Source organism: Cygnus atratus, chromosome 1 (assembly GCF_013377495.2).
Source record: "Cygnus atratus isolate AKBS03 ecotype Queensland, Australia chromosome 1, CAtr_DNAZoo_HiC_assembly, whole genome shotgun sequence".
Classification (NCBI taxonomy): domain Eukaryota; kingdom Metazoa; phylum Chordata; class Aves; order Anseriformes; family Anatidae; genus Cygnus; species Cygnus atratus.
The window spans coordinates 55690548-55707669 of NC_066362.1; the positions used below are offsets into that span (position 1 = coordinate 55690548).

At 47.5% G+C, this 17122-nt stretch overlaps 1 protein-coding gene across 7 annotated transcripts in view; it reads left to right on the top strand.

Moving 5' to 3' along the window:
• Positions 1–11699, top strand: part of MYH9 (myosin heavy chain 9) — a 69312-nt gene extending 57613 nt beyond the window's left edge. For all 7 annotated transcript variants that reach the window (XM_035551932.2, XM_050711342.1, XM_035551934.2 and 4 more), the window contains 15 exons: positions 208–352; positions 908–1114; positions 1986–2090; positions 3373–3525; positions 3887–4135; positions 4542–4754; positions 5443–5655; positions 5977–6138; positions 6828–6956; positions 7309–7397; positions 7601–7724; positions 8767–8975; positions 9407–9515; positions 9817–9989; positions 10163–11699. In XM_035551932.2, coding sequence (XP_035407825.1) covers positions 208–352; positions 908–1114; positions 1986–2090; positions 3373–3525; positions 3887–4135; positions 4542–4754; positions 5443–5655; positions 5977–6138; positions 6828–6956; positions 7309–7397; positions 7601–7724; positions 8767–8975; positions 9407–9515; positions 9817–9989; positions 10163–10283 — 2401 coding nt within the window. In that variant the 3' untranslated portion in view covers positions 10284–11699. The remainder of the gene's footprint in view (positions 1–207; positions 353–907; positions 1115–1985; positions 2091–3372; positions 3526–3886; positions 4136–4541; positions 4755–5442; positions 5656–5976; positions 6139–6827; positions 6957–7308; positions 7398–7600; positions 7725–8766; positions 8976–9406; positions 9516–9816; positions 9990–10162) is intronic.
• The last annotated feature ends 5423 nt before the right edge of the window (positions 11700–17122 follow it).

Consider the following 17122-nt stretch of genomic DNA (forward strand, 5'->3'; position numbering starts at 1 on the left):
TTCAGACCATTACATCTTAGGCTGAAAATAATGTTGCGAGATTGTATTTAAAGGTTTACAAAGCTAAGTTCTAACTTTGAAAAGTGTCTTTATAGCTTCAAGGGTTAACCAAACCTTGGTGTTTTTCTGTATTAGATACTGTTTGTGGATATGCACGTCTGTTTGATTCGTTCCTTGGCATCTAAATGAAGGCTGTGAATTTTGCAGGTCAAAGAGAGAACAAGAAGTAACGGTTTTGAAGAAGACCCTTGAGGATGAGGCAAAGACTCATGAGGCTCAAATCCAAGAGATGAGACAGAAACATTCACAAGCCATTGAAGAGCTGGCAGAACAGTTAGAACAAACCAAACGGGTAAGTGGAACAGGAAGCTCAGGACCAAATAAATCATTCAATCTTTCTGAAGTGTTTGAAGTGATAGCTGCTCTGGAACAATGTCTTAATGCTGCGGAAGGACATTAAGTGTTCATGATACTAGGTTTCTGATGCATGCGCTTTTCTTACGTTGGTAGATCATTTTGCACTATGAAGCATATATGCAGTTGTTTTAAATAGTTGCAGTTATTACTTTTTTCATCAGACGTTATACTGATTAGCCAATATGTTGTCTAGTTCTTTTCACTGCTAGCACTTGTTGAGCTGTGCAACCTTTAATTTGGAAATCTGATGGCGCAAGACTATCTCCTTTATTGTTGTCTGCTCTGACTGTTAAATTGTTTCCTGCTTATCAGTGACAAGGTGTTCAAACTGTTTTTTTCTGAGTAAGCAGTCTCAGGCTAGCTGTTAAACATGCAATATTAGCTTGCTTGCTGGAATATCGTGGAGGGAAAAAAAAAAACTCAGTGGAAGGATCCTGCTGTATCTTCAGTCTGAAGTGTTTTGCTATGTTTTATTTTTCCTCCCCTCCAGGTGAAAGCAAATCTTGAAAAAGCAAAACAAGCTCTGGAAAGTGAAAGGGCTGAACTGTCCAATGAGGTGAAAGTGCTTCTGCAGGGCAAAGGGGATGCTGAGCACAAGCGGAAAAAAGTAGATGCTCAGCTCCAAGAACTGCAGGTGAAATTTACAGAAGGTGAAAGAGTGAAGACAGAACTGGCCGAGAAGGTTAACAAGTTGCAGGTGAGTGGCATGGGTTTTCCTTAGCTTCTGTTGCAGTCCAGGGCTAGAGAGAAAAGAAGGTTGTAGGGTGGTACCTCCCTATGAATAGTTCAAAAATCTCTTGTTCCTCCAGGAGATGAAGTTCCTACAAAAAGCACATCCACAGTTTGCTTCCCAAGGACTGAGCAAACTCCTTAACTCATTGCCAGGGCAGGCCATCATGATTGATGTCACTCTACCATGAGCAGCCCTGAAAAGGTGTAGTAACCAGCTGCCATTCGAGTTTTTTAAGCCTTGGAGTATCAGCATGTCTGGTCCCCTTCAGTATGCAGCAGTTGTGTAACCTTTCAGCTGCTTGTGAACCTAGCATGACACAAACGGTCTGGTGATATGTGACTGATTTGGAAGAACCCATCTTGATGCTTTATAATGGGGTTGATGGTGATGAAGGGCTGAAGGACGATGTTGAAATTCAGGGTTTTCTCATACACTCCTGAAGAGAAACAGCAAATCCCTTTGATTCGCATCAAGCATTGTCTTCTGCCTTCTTTTTGAAGGCTGTCATTAGACATCTAGCATTGCTGGTGCATGCACACTCTTCTGGAGTATGAAAATGTATTTTGGAGTATCTAAATACAGTCCTGAAGCAAATCGTATAAAGCAATTTAAAGACAGAAGGCTGTTGCAACAGAGGTGATCCCAAGTAAAAATCTCTTTTGGACTCTTCGTATTTCATCCCTGGGACTTGGGAAATGACACATTCGTTCTCCTGAGAAACGATACACATCCCTTACTGTTGAGAAGTGCCTCAGTTTTCACTTTCAGGTCTCGTAGCCATACCTGGCTTTGTTCTTGATGATGCACTAAACTGGTACTCTGATCTCTCCTTCAGGTGGAACTGGACAATGTCACAGGCCTTTTGAACCAGTCTGACAGCAAGTCAATCAAATTAGCAAAGGACTTCTCTGCCCTGGAATCACAGCTTCAGGATACACAGGTGAGAGCTTGGGAAGCCAAGGCATCTGTATGCGTTGCATCCACTGTCTGTTACAAATGCATGAAGTGAGAAAGCACCCTGGACACCGTGAAATACTGGATATGTGGCACTTCAAAAGATTGGGTCACGCTTTTTTGCTAAGGGGCTGTACTGCATGGTATTGAGAGCATTTCTACAGACACAAGCTGTTTATCTTCCTTCTGCTTCCTTAGTACGTGGAACGCATGCAATGTTCCATATCTTAGGATTAAGATTCCTCAGGATTCTTCCTTCACCTTTCTGCTTGAGAGTTCTTTATTGCTAGAACTGAACTGCAATGCTAAATTCTTGTCTTAGATCTTCATAAAGTTTGACAGGGTTTTGGTTTTTGTTTTGGTTTTCTGTGTGTGATTTCCAGTAAATTTAAAGTTAAGTTAACTGTAAAGTTAAATAGAATACTCTATTTCCCAATAGATAATGGGAAAGTGATAGATTCAAATATTTTAGTATTTTTTCTAGGAAAAACCATACATAATCTTCGGGATAAAATTAAAAAATAGCTTACTGTTACTAGAATACAAGTCTTTTGGCAAAGCATGGAGTACCAAGCAGAAGGTTGGGAAGGAAAGGAAGAGTGTGCCAAACCTTAGATACTAAGTACCCTTGAACTGCCATTGATGTTCTCTCTACTTTGGATTCTTTTTGAAAAACAGACTCAAAGACATAGTGCACAGTATAACAATTATACACTGGTTTGAAGATTGGTCTCTACAGGTCACTCAGCTCAAGTACTGGCAGTAAAAGTTAACAAATGTTGCTGGTGCCCTAAATTGGTAAATGGCCACCGTCTTAGAATTCTGCTAAGAGCAAAGTTGTCTTTAACCATGCTAAATCACTTTAGCCTGTTCTCTGTTTCTTTGATATTTGAGTATGAGAGAGTCACGTAGGAGAGCGCAGTCATGCTGTTGTTGGGAAAGCTTTTTAATGCTTTATATGCTACTTGGAGGACTCCAGAAGGGACTGCAGTTGGCTGTGGAGAAAAGCGGGAGACAGTTCTTGTATGGCAAAGTATACTTTAATCATGAGAGTGTATGAGAGAATAGGACCCTTCTTGATATTGTTTTTATACTGACTCACTGGAAGACAGTTATTTAAATTCTGTCTTCGATTGTCTTATCTGTGAAATAAATTGCATACTTAAACTCAACTTCAAAAGTACTCACCCTGCACAGAACAGGTAAAGATAGTGAGCCTTTAAATCCAAGGAGAGGTCCTGAGTTCTACTGTGGTGTTTCCTTTGTAGGAGCTGCTGCAGGAGGAGACTCGCCTAAAACTGAGCTTCAGCACCAGACTGAAGCAAACAGAGGATGAGAAGAACGCTTTGAGAGAGCAACTGGAAGAAGAGGAGGAGGCAAAGAAAAACCTGGAGAAACAAATCTCTATTCTTCAGCAACAGGTACAGTCCCCATCCCATAAACCAAACACTTTTGAGAGGAGAGGAAATGTAAGTGCAAGTCTGACTTGAAGAAAGTAAAATCTCAATGCAGGATTGACATCTAGTAACAGAACCTTTCATGGGCAAGGGATTTCCTGCTGACTTGACTGAGAGGAAACTGAGGCCTCTGACAATAATCATATGAACTGCTTGTAGATTTCTACCTAGGAATTCATTTGGAATTCATTGATATGGTATTATTGGGTATAGATGATTCCTTCAGAAGTGAGCAAACTTATTTCCTCAACTCCTCTGGTGTCAGTAAGCCACATATAGTGTTATCTGTGTTGAGGCTTCACTTGCAATCTTTTCTGTCCTTCAGGCAATAGATGCAAGGAAGAAGATGGATGATGGTCTGGGCTGCCTTGAGTCAGCAGAAGAAGCCAAGAAGAAGCTGCAAAAGGACTTGGAGAGCTTAAACCAGCGTTATGAGGAGAAGATAGCTGCATATGACAAGCTGGAAAAAACAAAGACTCGCCTGCAGCAAGAGCTGGATGACATCACTGTGGATCTGGATCATCAGCGACAGACAGTTTCCAACCTAGAGAAGAAGCAGAAGAAGTTTGATCAGGTATGACTTCTGTCTCAGGCCATTGACTAGGTACATCTGACTTGCCAAGTTGACCTCTAAGAGTATCTAAGCAGTGCTGCTTGGAGAATGCATATTTCTTTCTGAACCGAGCATAGCATATTGAGTGCAGAAATATATTTTCTCATAGAGGTATAGTACTCATTTTTGAGGCATAGATGGAAACAATAGCTTGGAGGCCTAGGGAATCAGAAGGTTGTTCACTTGGGGTCAGCACAGTTATTTATTAAAGGTGAGGTGGCACGCTTCATTCACTAAAGCTATGTTTTCTTGATTCCTCTTGTCCATGGCAGAATGCTACTTAGAATGCACAAAGAGAAAAGATGTATGTTTACCCTCGTAAAAATTGTGAGTAAATTCTCAAAATCCCAATGCTGTTCTCTTTTAGCTACTGGCAGAGGAGAAGAACATCTCTGCCAAATATGCAGAAGAAAGGGACCGTGCTGAGGCTGAAGCCCGTGAGAAGGAGACTAAGGCCCTCTCCCTGGCGAGGGCCCTTGAAGAAGCCATAGAGCAGAAAGCTGAGCTGGAACGAGTCAATAAGCAGTTCCGCGCAGAGATGGAAGACCTGATGAGTTCCAAGGATGATGTTGGGAAAAGCGTAAGTATGAAGTTAAAATGTCTGGGCAGGAAATGGCACGTGGGTGATCCTGTTAGTTTAATACTGCAAAAAGTTATGCTAGTGTGAACACAGGTGAATGTAGTAGAGCAAACTGAGCACATAGTGAGTTTGTGAACGTTATATTTGCATTATGTTAGTAGGCAGGAAAGATGGATTGGGAGAGCCTGGAAATGACCCGAACGAGGTAGTGGTAAACAGAGACTTGTCTAGTATTGTTGTGGCAGAGAAAGTACGATGTGAGCCTGGAGTGGAAAATGCAGGGAGTAGCTAGGCAATGGGACATAGTAACCCAAATATTTCAAGACAGGAAAGGTGGTGATAAGCAGGAAGGAAAAGAAAAAAATCAGAGGCTAAAAAGTACTTTCTTGAATTCTGTCAGAAGCAGAGGTATCCACCTCAGGTAAGTTGGTCAGGTTTGAGCTAACAAATACTTTTCCCCTTCTCTCCACCACCAAGCATATATGACTAGCACTAAGAGGTAATCATGATTTAAGTTGGCAGCTTGTGGATATGTGAGCAACTGGCACTGAGGAATATCCCTGTGTTATAAGGGGGACAGACAGTGTCCTTGTATTCTGTTGTGAGTGGCTGTTGTCAGACTTTTTACTCTTAGTACAGGTGAAATTGTACTTTTTGAGGAAACCTCATGTGTGGTGCTGTGTTGTAGGTCCATGAGCTGGAGAAGGCTAAGCGAGCCCTGGAGCAGCAAGTGGAGGAGATGAAGACACAGCTGGAGGAGCTGGAGGATGAGCTTCAGGCCACAGAGGATGCCAAACTGCGGCTAGAAGTGAACCAACAGGCCATGAAGGCTCAGTTTGATCGGGACCTCCAGGGCCGTGATGAACAGAACGAAGAGAAGAGGAAACAGCTGATTAGACAAGTAAGAACTGCTTTGTAAATCCTCAAAGTGTTCTGCGAAGGCACTTCTGTCCAATGATCCACAGATCATTGTTAATGGTGATTCTGCAGGCAGCTCTGCAAAGCTGCGAGAAGCTTTTCCCTGTGTGCATGATTGTTCAAACAGCCTTTGTCTACCTACAGAATTCATGTTGATGTATTAGTGGGGAATATTAGCCCCGTCCCCCTGCCAGGAGGAATGAAAACAAGTCACGTGCTTGCACTTGGGTACAGGTTGTAAGGGGGATGTGAAAAATGGCTTTTGGGAAATTGAGGAGCTGAATGCCTGAATTTCTCTGTACAGGTGCGGGAGATGGAGGTGGAATTAGAAGACGAGCGAAAACAGCGTTCCATTGCTATGGCTGCCAGGAAGAAACTAGAGCTGGACCTGAAGGATTTGGAAAGCCATATAGACACCGCTAACAAGAACCGTGAGGAAGCCATCAAGCAGCTCCGCAAACTGCAGGTGAGGAGCTGCAATTGTTTTAGCAATCCATTTCAAGCTTTTACCCAGGGAAATGGGATACAAGATTTCACCTCATGAGAACCATGCATCAGTGTCACAAGAGCAGCAACCTTGTAGCAATTTACCAGGAAAGATTTATTGGCATTTCAAATACCCTTCTAACCCTGGTCTTCCTTTTTATCTCCATCGGAGACAAGCTGTAGGGAAAGTCCACTCTAGTGCTTGCCTCATATCAGTGTTTCTGGAAAGGATTATGGAGTCGCGAAGCTAGAGGGACTTAAAAAGATGATGTAGGCCTTCTGCCCCAAGACAGTTCTGTTATACCTTTCTAATTCCTGTTGGCATTTGTCTGATCTGTTCTTGGGAAAAATGTCAAATCCTCCCTTAGGCTATCCATTCCGCTGCTTCACTGGAAAGCTTCCTGTACCATCACCACCCCCAGTCTAACAAGGCTTTTTTTCCCCTTACAAAAAAAAAAGCGGCCCTGTTTGCTTCCATTATTGCATCTCCTCATTTCTTATCAAATGAAAAATGGATGATTCTTTTTCTTTTTACAGCAGCCTTTTAGGTTGCTGAAGACTAATGAAGTCCCTGTTTCTACTTTTCCTGCCCATGTTTCCTGTAAGATAAATTGAATTTGTTCGTGCACAGACTTGGAAATCCATCCTTTTTTTGTTCTCCCTTTTTAGGCGCAAATGAAGGATTACATGCGGGAGCTGGAGGACACGCGCACCTCCAGAGAAGAGATCTTGGCACAGGCCAAAGAAAACGAGAAGAAGTTGAAGAGCATGGAGGCAGAGATGATCCAATTGCAGGAGGTAATGGAATATGCATGCAGCTCGAGGGTTTGTTCGTTTTCTTTGGCCAAGAACTAAGTGTGGCAGTCTAAGCTCGAGTGGTTATTTCCTTTCTTTTCCTTTCTCTTGCGTTATTTTTTGCTCTGCTCAAGTACAGGGTCCCCTTCCAATTGCAGAATTTGGCCCTTTCTTGACAGCAGCAATAGGAGTGGTGCAAAACAAAGGAAGTTGTGGGGTGGAAGGGAAACTGTCTTTTAATTAAGTCTGGATCTAGCTAGAGACTGTACCACCCATTACCAGTAACTACTTTTTCCTAGGCTGCTTTAGTTGGTCGCTTCCCATTGCATCGCTGACCGTCTCGTTTTCATTCCAGGAACTTGCAGCTGCCGAGCGTGCCAAGCGCCAGGCCCAGCAAGAAAGGGATGAGCTGGCTGATGAGATTGCCAACAACAGTGGTAAAGGGTGAGTAATATTCCCTGCTCAAGGGTGGAGGAGCTGGTTTAAGAAAATACTTCGCAGACTGTTATTTTTCTGCAGACTGAAGCATGTGCTGTATTCTCTGTGCTTTTGAAAGACAGACTTCATTCTATAAAATTAAAAGCAGCAGGTTTTCCCCCAAGGCATCAATTCTGCCAACATCACTTTAATGTTTGTGTGTCTTACAGAGCACTGGCCATGGAGGAAAAGAGACGCCTGGAGGCCCGGATAGCACAGCTGGAGGAGGAGCTGGAAGAGGAACAGGGCAACACTGAGATAATCAATGACCGGCTCAAGAAGGCAAATCTTCAGGTACCTGCTCAGGCTGGCTGTGTGAGCAGAGGCTCACTGATCTGTGTAAATTGCCAAAATGTGCTCTGAAAAATGTCCACAGACGTGAGCAAGGTGAAACACCTGAATACCACAATAGAGCAAATAGGATGGGCAGTCAGAGTAATGTTAACTCACTGATTTTGATCGTGGAGTATTAAATGATTTTGGTAGCTGGAACCATCTTCAGAGTTTATCAGGAATTCCCAGACACCACCCCTTTTTTTAAAGGAGTTATGAGAAATATGATCTGAAGTATGCTTTCCCAACTTGGCATGCTGAAAAGTGCCACAATGTGTTCGGAAAGTGACTTTTCTGCCAGTTCTATGCTTTTTCAAACGGATTAACCATATGGAATTTGTTAGGCTGCTATAGAAACCATGATCTTAATCTGCCTGTTCTCTGCTCTATTTTATCTGTCCAACTTTGAGGGTCAGGCGTGTTGTTCTGTTAGCTCTCTAAAGCCAGGGAGCTAGGCTGAGGGTTTTCCAAATGGCTTCTTTGCACCAGAGAGCATAGTCCTCTACTTGACTGACTGTCAGCCAGAGTCCTGGATTGGAAGTGGATTGAGTTCTTGCCCTTTCACCTTTGAAAGTCAGTAGTTTTAGGCTGCTTCTTTGTAGTCAAAGTAAACAGAGCAAATAAGTGATAAATTAGGAAAGCACGTTTATTGAATCCACTTGCCTTCAGGATGGATGCAATTCACTGGGACTGGTAATTACTGTGTTAAGTGCCAAACCATGGCCTTCACCCAAGAGGGCATTGTACAAGGTTGGCAAATTTAGTCCTAAGACAAGGTTGATAAGCTTGTTTTTCAAGTAATTACTTTGAAAATCTGAATAAGGTATTTTAAGATGTAGTCTGTATCTCTTGTTTACAGACAGCTCCTTCTGTAGCAGAGTTATTCTACATATTCAGCTCACCCTGAGGGTTCTTTTCCTTTGCATGTCAGCATGTGTCTGAGCAATAAATCCTGCTTTCAGGCTGGAGCACTCGATATGCTAAGTACTACTTCTCTCCACAGATTGACCAGATGAATGCCGACCTGAATGCTGAGCGTAGCAATGCACAGAAGAATGAGAACGCTCGCCAGCAGATGGAGCGCCAGAACAAGGAGCTTAAGCTTAAACTGCAGGAGATGGAGAGCGCAGTGAAGTCCAAGTACAAGGCTACCATCACAGCCTTGGAAGCCAAGATAGTGCAGCTGGAAGAGCAGTTGGACATGGAGACAAAGTATGTCCTAGCGGAAACTCCAGTTGTTTTGAGTCTCCTTCCCCTCTGGGATTTTAAACCCTTCTGAACAAATTCTGATTTGTCTGAACGAGGGCTTCATCGTAGGTACTGGGTAGTGCAGAAGTAAGATCTTGACAAACCTTCCTTGTTTCTCACTACAGAGACTTTTAGCGTTGACCAAACTTGTAAAGGTGCAGCTGTGATACGTTCTTGCTGTTCCTCTGTAGCTTCAGTATCAAGTCGTGTCTTGTGACATCAGAATTTTTTGTCATCTCTAGGAAAAATTGCCTCCCATCCTCTTTTTTAGTTTTTTCTTTTCTATGTTAGAATTCTGCTATCTTTTTTTTTTTTTTTTTTAACTTACCCATGTCTTCTGGTTGGGCACAAGAGGAGAAAGTTCTTGTCTGAGCTGTCGCTGTATTTCTGTGCAGGGAGCGCCAGGCTGCCAGCAAGCAGGTGCGCCGTGCCGAGAAGAAGCTGAAAGATATATTGCTGCAGGTGGATGATGAGAGGCGTAATGCTGAGCAATTCAAAGATCAGGTGCGTATCGTTACCTTGCAGCGTTGTTGACTCTTCTGGTGGGAAGATTTTCCTTCTATGATCGAGGCATCGTCTGTATTTAAGAGGGTTCTAGCATTAACCTTCTGATGGGTTTCTCTTCTTTCTCCCTCACTATAATAAGATGAAAATGTAATGCTTTTAAGGAAAAGCTTGGAGCTGTGGAGTTTTAGGCAGCTGCCTTCAGGAAGGGAAGGGAGGCTTGGGAAACTGCTGTTTTGCTGTGTAACTACTATGCTGTAACTCTGGTTAAATGCTGATCTCTTTTCCCGTATGTCCTCAGGCGGACAAGGCAAACATGCGCTTGAAACAGCTGAAACGCCAGCTTGAGGAAGCAGAGGAGGAGGCCCAGCGAGCCAACGCATCCCGCAGAAAGCTGCAGCGTGAACTGGAGGATGCCACTGAAACAGCTGATGCGATGAATAGAGAGGTCAGCTCCCTCAAGAGCAAACTCAGGTAAGGCAGAGCGTTTTGTGCGATACCTTGGCAGCCAGCGCAGCACAGGCTTGCTCTAGCTGTCCACAGTAAGCGGTGCAGCCGGGGACTTCCTCTAGTTTTTCCAAAGCCTGCCATGTCTGGTAAGTTCAGTGAAATCTTGTTTTACTGACATGCTGTCTGTCCTTCCCTAGGCGTGGGGACCTGCCGTTTGTTGTGACACGTCGAATTGTCAGGAAGGGTACAGCAGGGGAGTGCTCCGATGAGGAAGTGGATGGCAAGGCAGATGCTGGTGATGCCAAAGCTACTGAATAAGTCCTCTCATTTTACCCAAGTTACGCATGATGGAGTGACCCATCCACCCTCCCCTCTTTCATTGGACTTTCTGCAAACCCTCTTTAATTGGCCAGGGATCAGCAGAGTAAGCCCAGCTCTTTGTATCTGGAGCCATTGGGCATCTGTGTTCCTAGTTTCCTCCTCTTTCCAGTTTCCTAATCCTCTTTGTATTTAATGCCAAAGAGTCAGTGCTCTGAAATCTGACCAGCAGTTTGGCAACTGCAAAGTCCCCTAGAACTGTCTGTGCCATGTCTGCTGGTGAATCCTTACACGATTTGGAGGGAGCGGGGTGAGGGAAAGATTTTTGCTGTAAATCTCCTTTTTGTTTTCAGATCTTAGCTGCAGGGAAGCTCCTTCCTGTATTCTTTCCCCTCCCTCTTTGCTTTCGGCAATCATGTTCAGTGACCTCAGACTTTTAATCTGCCCACCCACATGGTTTGGGAGCAGTTTCAGGAAAAACGGTGTGCTTTGGCCATGGCAATTCACCCTTCTTTCACATGATTCCAGGGAGAGGTGAAGAGGGAAGCTCCTCTTGGGACAAGTCTCCCTGGCAGACTTGCCAAAGTTGTCTTTTTTTTTTTTTTTTTTTTTTTTTTTAAACTCCTCCCTTCCTTTCTCCTCATTTTACTGTCTGGACAGATCTCTGAAGTGCAATGATGTCCTGTTAGTGTCTCTGCCTCTGAGCGGTTTCATCTAAGGTAGTGTGGACCAGTAGTTAATGACAGGCTGGGGAAGCAGAACAGTGTCCTTGTGCTTGTCTGAGAATCTCTGGGGGACCAAATATATTTAATGGTAATAGAATCTAGGGGAATTTAATAGGGTAGTGGGCAGAGGGGTGGGGATGAGGGGAGGGAAATCCCTCTTTTATTGACATGTCCAAGCCTCTTGCACCTGCTCTATAACCAGGGGTTGGGATTAGTTATTGTGCACCATTGACTAAGAGTATATTAAAAAAAAACTTTAATCTGCACAGATATATGTAAGGCCTTTGTATCTCTCGTAATAAGTAATTAAGAAAAAAATAAAGGTCTTTATCACTGCCTTTCTATTGGGACCATGGTTATATATAGATAGTCTTTACTTTTCTACACCGTACACTGGTTGCTGGATTTTACGTGTATTCCTAACCGTATTGTATATGCTGCATTTAGACCTACTTATGAGCAAAGTAAAAATAATTAAATATGAAGCGCCATACTGTATGCCTGAAGCGCTCTAAATGCAGGAGCCTCATGTCCCAATTGCTGTCACAAAAAAAAATTAAAAAATGTTTTTTTTTTTTTTATATAGTACAAGTGCCTTAGCATGTGCCTCAGCTGTGTGTCACCACTACAGTCAGTAATGGATTACTGGTGCTCCACTGATGTTACCAATAAAGATTATCCATGTGCTGCAGTCTGTGTGCCTGTGTTGCCGTTCCCTCCTTCTCTAGATGCCGTGAAAATCGTGTGCACAGCTGCCCAAAGGTCGTGGCGTCAGAGCAGCAGCCTGTCCGGGCAGCAGAGCTGCAGGATTGCCTGATGCTGAAATGGGATGTCACCGTGTCCTTGGTGTACTACCTCGGCAGCTGGCAGTGGCCAATACCGGGGATTTTGGAGGAAGATAACTCGCCTTGGGGGTGTGCTTTCGGAGTTAACTGTTCAAAACATGAGGCTGCAAACTTGGGCTGAGCTGGTTCTTGAGCTGAAGACGGTATTTTTGATTCAGTAACTAACAACTACAAACAAATTCTCCTGTTTTTGTTTCCTTTTATATCTCTAGACTAACTGGAAGTTGAAGTTAGTGGAGGAGGTGATAGATGTCTAGAAGTATGTTGCATCAATGGTTTGGCAAAATTGCCTTTCATTCATCTTCCAGCCTGTTTCCAGCAGAAATTTGAATTTTGTAACATTTTGGCTAGAATTGAGTAAGGAACATGTGGCTGTATTCGTCTTCTGGTTCAAGGCCCCTTAAACTGCCCCAGATACCCCTGAATTTTGGTATAGAAAGGCATAAAAACCTAGCGTGTGGCACCAGCACCTTCCCCTGTGACCTCCTCATTCAAGGCTGCGCTGAAGCTTGAGGATGCTGGAGCAGCTTCTGGGGCCCTGACCGCTGTCTCTGCAGCATCACGCCTGTAGCTGGGCTAAGACCTGGGCTTACAGCTCACCCGTGGGCCTGAAATCGTCCCCAGCTGGCAGAGATTTAAGCCTTGGTGAGAAAATCCAAGCCTGAGCAACAGCCAGTGGGGAAAGGCTGCTGGTGTTCACCAGCTCGGGCGAGCACAGAAGTCTGCTGCCCCCAGAGGGTGCATTGGTCTCAGCAAATGCTGAGAAGGGGAAAAAGTCTCACTGAGAACCAAACCATCAAGCAGCGGCCCACGAGGTGCGGTTCTTGGGGCGCTGTAAAGCAACAGAATAAAGGGACAGAGGTGGTCACGGCTCGTGGAACACAGACACTGCTGCACTGACAGACACTGTCAAAACCAGGACTTGAGTTACTTAAATTTTACTCGTTCAGATACTTTTCTCTGGTCTCCTTCCAAAGTATTTTGCAGAAACATCCAGCTTTGTGAACAGCGTGCCCTTCAAATCACATTGGAATTGCTTTTGCATCATAGGCTCCTCTTGACATAACGCCAGGCGCTGCTGTGATGCGGACCAGAGCCGCCTGCACACCTGTGTGCTGACAGCCTGCTGATCCCTACAAGCTCGGGCTGCTTCTCGTGTCCTTTGTGTAGCTGTGCGTGACTCGGGGTGCTGCTTGGGTGCTGCCCTGTCCTATGCGAGATGGAAAAGGATGCACGTGTGCTTTTTTTTCCCACTGGCACAGTACTTTCCTTCAGCTTTCCACCTCTGTGCATCCCCATGGAAGGGCAGAAGTCAGTCTTCCACAACATTTTCTGCTTGGTGGAGTGCAGCCTTGAGCTAGTAAGTTCTCTTGGGCCCCGGTTAGTTGCTCTTCTGTGGCTCTCCAAAGCTTAAAATACCCCTCACAGGCTTTCCTGAGATTCTGGGGATGGGCTGAGCAGCTCAGTGGTTACAAATGCCACAATAGCCAAGAGATTTAAGTTGGCCCTGCAAAAGGGTTGTTCCTGAAAGCCGGTGCTGGAGCTCTTGCCTGCGTGATCCAACCTCAGGGTTGACCACAGCGGGCATCGGAAAGGGGCTGAATGAAACTGTACTCACGTGGGTGTGGTTTGAGAAGACAGAGGGGCTGGTGGTAAAATTATTTTCAAGCATTCCTGTTCCCGCACCAGACTGCTGTGCCGGCACAAAGGTTTGTGGGCCCGTGCTGTAAACCAGATGATTAAATATAATAACCCTGGCTAAAAATAGCACTTGTGGCGATGCGGGTTACAGCACCTGCTTGTTGTAACAGCAGAACGGAGAGGTGGCGGAGCGGGCAGGACAAACAGCCTCGGGGTGCTGGAGGCGAGTTGCTAAACGTGCAGCATCTCATCCTGCACCCAGGGGAGCTGAGCGTCACCCTCAGCCTCCAGCTGGGCTCCCCGAGCCCCGGCTGCAGCCACCTGCCAGGTTTAGGGCAGGGATTTTGTCCTGCTCCATTTTTGTCCTCTTCCATTTCCTCCCCAGGCTGCCTCAGGTACCTGTGCTGGAGATGCCTCGTCCCAGCCCTGCTGGCAAGACCCAGCTGTGCCGCCTCCCCGAAGAGCCCTGGATGTGAAATTTGCCTGGGGCACCTTCTGCTGAACCTCGTCCTCACACACAGCTGGAGGCAGCGTTCCCAGCTCCTGGACAGACAGCTAACACAGCTCGCTGTCTGTCTGGACCATTTTTTCCTTCCCCTGATGCCAATAATTAAAATGAAAGCAGAAGGAAAAGGAGGGGGGGGGGGGGGGGAAAAAAACAAAAACACACCAAACCTCCACTCCTAAATTTGTGATGCTCCAGACCTTGCTGCCGTGTTGAGCCAGTAAAAATGGAGACAGAAGTGATGATGATGGAGCGGCTGGCCTCGCCGTTCTGTTACACATAATTTAGTTTTGTGCTGCTAATTAATCTGGAGTTGTGCTGTGGGTGGCTTCATTCAGCACAGCCTTAATTGACTTTTGATGGAAACTGTGTGAAACCCCCTGGAAGAAAGGGTGTTATGGCAGGGTCTATCACTCAGGGTAAACGGATTGCTCTCTTAAAGCCTTTTTACAGGGAGGGAGCCATCGCTCCACACCCTGATCTCACACAAGACCACGCTAAAGCAGGGCTTTCTGGACGTAAAAAGTCCCAGTGGGGACAAAGCCCCATTGAAGGGGGCTGCTGGGGCTCTGGGCGAGATTTGCTGAGATGCAGCGCACGTGCGAGGAGCTCAGCTCGGGAGGACAGAGCGGCCCCGCGCCAGGCGAGGCGCTCGGCTCGCGCAGGAAGCGCTGAAGTCGTCATTAGGAATCGCAGCAGGCTTTGAAGCGGAGGCATTGGCACAGCCAAAAGAGGTTTTAGCGAGGTAGTGGGCAGCCCGATTTGCTGTGCGGGCTTTTGATCCCCTCTGCTGTCAGTGTGGTTGCGTGCCGCTGGCTCATCTGTTTTGGCAGCACGATGCGCCCAGCTGCCTCGTGCTGATGTGCCCTCGTGGGTCAGGCACAGATAAAAACATCTTAGGCAGCTTTGGCCCGAAGCACGGCTCGCCCTTTCTGTCACCTGGGAGGCCACTGCGAGGACGCTGTGGCGAAGAAGCTGTAACAGGTCCCCACGCAGGGCAGCACCGGCCCCGCCACCAGCATACCTGCGAGCAGGCACAGCGGGATTGGGATCACACAGCTTTTTTGGGGGACCGATGGGGTCCCAGGGCAGGGCGGGTGAGCTTCTGGAGGGGTTCCTGGGGCACTCAGCCACCCTGGCTCCATGTGCCCTTGTTGGGGGGCATCCAGAGGAAGCAGGCAGTGCTGTCTGGAGATATCCTTCATGGTCCTGCTCGCTGGACCGCAGCCAACGCCTTTCCTGGCCGCGGGGCGGAGGAAGGAAACCGCCTGGAGCAGGCGCAGCTGTGGGAAGAGCCTTGGCGGGAGGCATCCGCACGCTCTTCCTCGCTGTCGCAGCCCCATCTAAAGAGCAAATCTGAGCGTTGGTAAGGGAAAGATGGAGCTGTGGCACCTGCTTTTGGTAATGTGCTGCCTTACGCCCTGCAGGAGCACCACACAAAGGGTTGCTTCGGCCCCCGTGGCAGCCGAGAAGCAGCACGGGGCTGTTTGATGAGGTTCTGGCAGCGGAGGGGTGAATTTGTGCCTGTTTGTGAGCTGAGCCCCTGGCTCCCGTTTCTCCTCGTGGCCCTTCTCCTACTAATGGCTCCCAGGGGAAAGTTCCTGCTGCAGGAAAAGGGAAGGGAAAAATAACAAGCGGATGGGCGAGGGGTGCCGCCTCCAGGGGGCCATCCCCCTGCAGCAGACACAGGGATGTTGTTGAGGGGCCTGCAGCAGCCCGACACCACCACCCACACGTCTGGGCGGGGGTTTCCATCGCCCCCGGCCAGGGGGTAGCTGCTGAGGACGTGTCCCCATGTCCCCAGCCACCTGTGAGCAGCACCTGAGGGCTCGGTCAGGCCCCAGCAGCGTGCCTGGAGGTGTGGGCACCACGCTGGGCCTTGAGGAGGAGGAGGAGAGAGCATTGATGAGAAAGGAAGGCAGCTCACAAGGCTTTTTGTACCCTCACAGGTACGTGTGTGCACAGGGGCGTTGGGTGTGCGTACACGTACACGTGAGAGTCACAGCACTGCGGTGGCTGAGGTGGAAGGGACCTGGAGGCCACCAAGCCCTGCTCCAGCAGGGCCACCCAGCGCAGGCTGCCCGGCCCTTCCTGGCCCTTCGCTGTCCCCTCTCCCCAGCACGTCCCTGGGAGCCTGGAGCTGGGCCCAGCGCTCCCAGTGCGGCCTCACCAGCGCCGAGCAAAGGGAAGGAGCGCCTCCCTCCTCCGCTGGCCGTGCTTTCCTTAACACAGCCCGGGATACCCCGAGCCTTTGTGGCATTGCACGCTGAAGGCTCATGTCCAGCCCGGTGTCCACCGGGCCCCCCAGCTCCTTTTCTGCCGAGCTGCTTTCCTGCCGGCTGGCCCCCAGCTGGACTAGATGAAAGCGGATATATACGTGCGTACAGGCACGTGTACATAGGTTTGCGTTGCGTGGATATCATCCAGGGCAAAGTCCGTCACGCGGGTATTGTGATTAACCTCTGAGCAAACACTGCAGGAGGAGCGCTGAGGCCAAATGCAAAGGGAAGGCGGGCGTGCAGCTGGGGCACCCCAACAAGCTGGCGGCGGCTGCAGAATGGAAACCGGGGGCAGAAAACCTCTTCAAAAAACCAGCAGCAGTGCGTCTGGGTGCTAAAACAGCATTGACCCCCCCCCTCAGAGTGACACGGTTATGGGCTGGTGCTGCACGCACCTTTATTTAGGTGCCCTACCTGCGCGCTCCCACTGCTGAGGAATGCGCTCGGATTGCTCCCAGCCTTCCCCTCCGCCCTAAATTGCCTGAATTTATAGCGCAGACTTGGGAGACTGTTGCAATTTCTCTGTTCCACATTTTGGCCCGTTACCCAACCCACCCTAGCTCCCATCTGAGCGTAACTCGTATGAAGTACATTAATAAAGCATTAATAAAGCCCGCAGGGGGAGCGGGCAGGGGCAGCCCCGAGCCCCGCCGCGGGTTTCGGGTGTCCCCCACGCGGTCAGGGAATCCACCACATTTTTGTCACCAGCCGTGGGTGTCCCCTCCTGCATTTCACCCAGGAGGGTAGTGTTTTATTCTGGTTTGAAGCTACAGCCCCGCTCGCCTTCCTGCTCAGGAGGAGTAGGAGCCGGGGCTGGAAAACATGCCTAAATATGGCTGGGTTT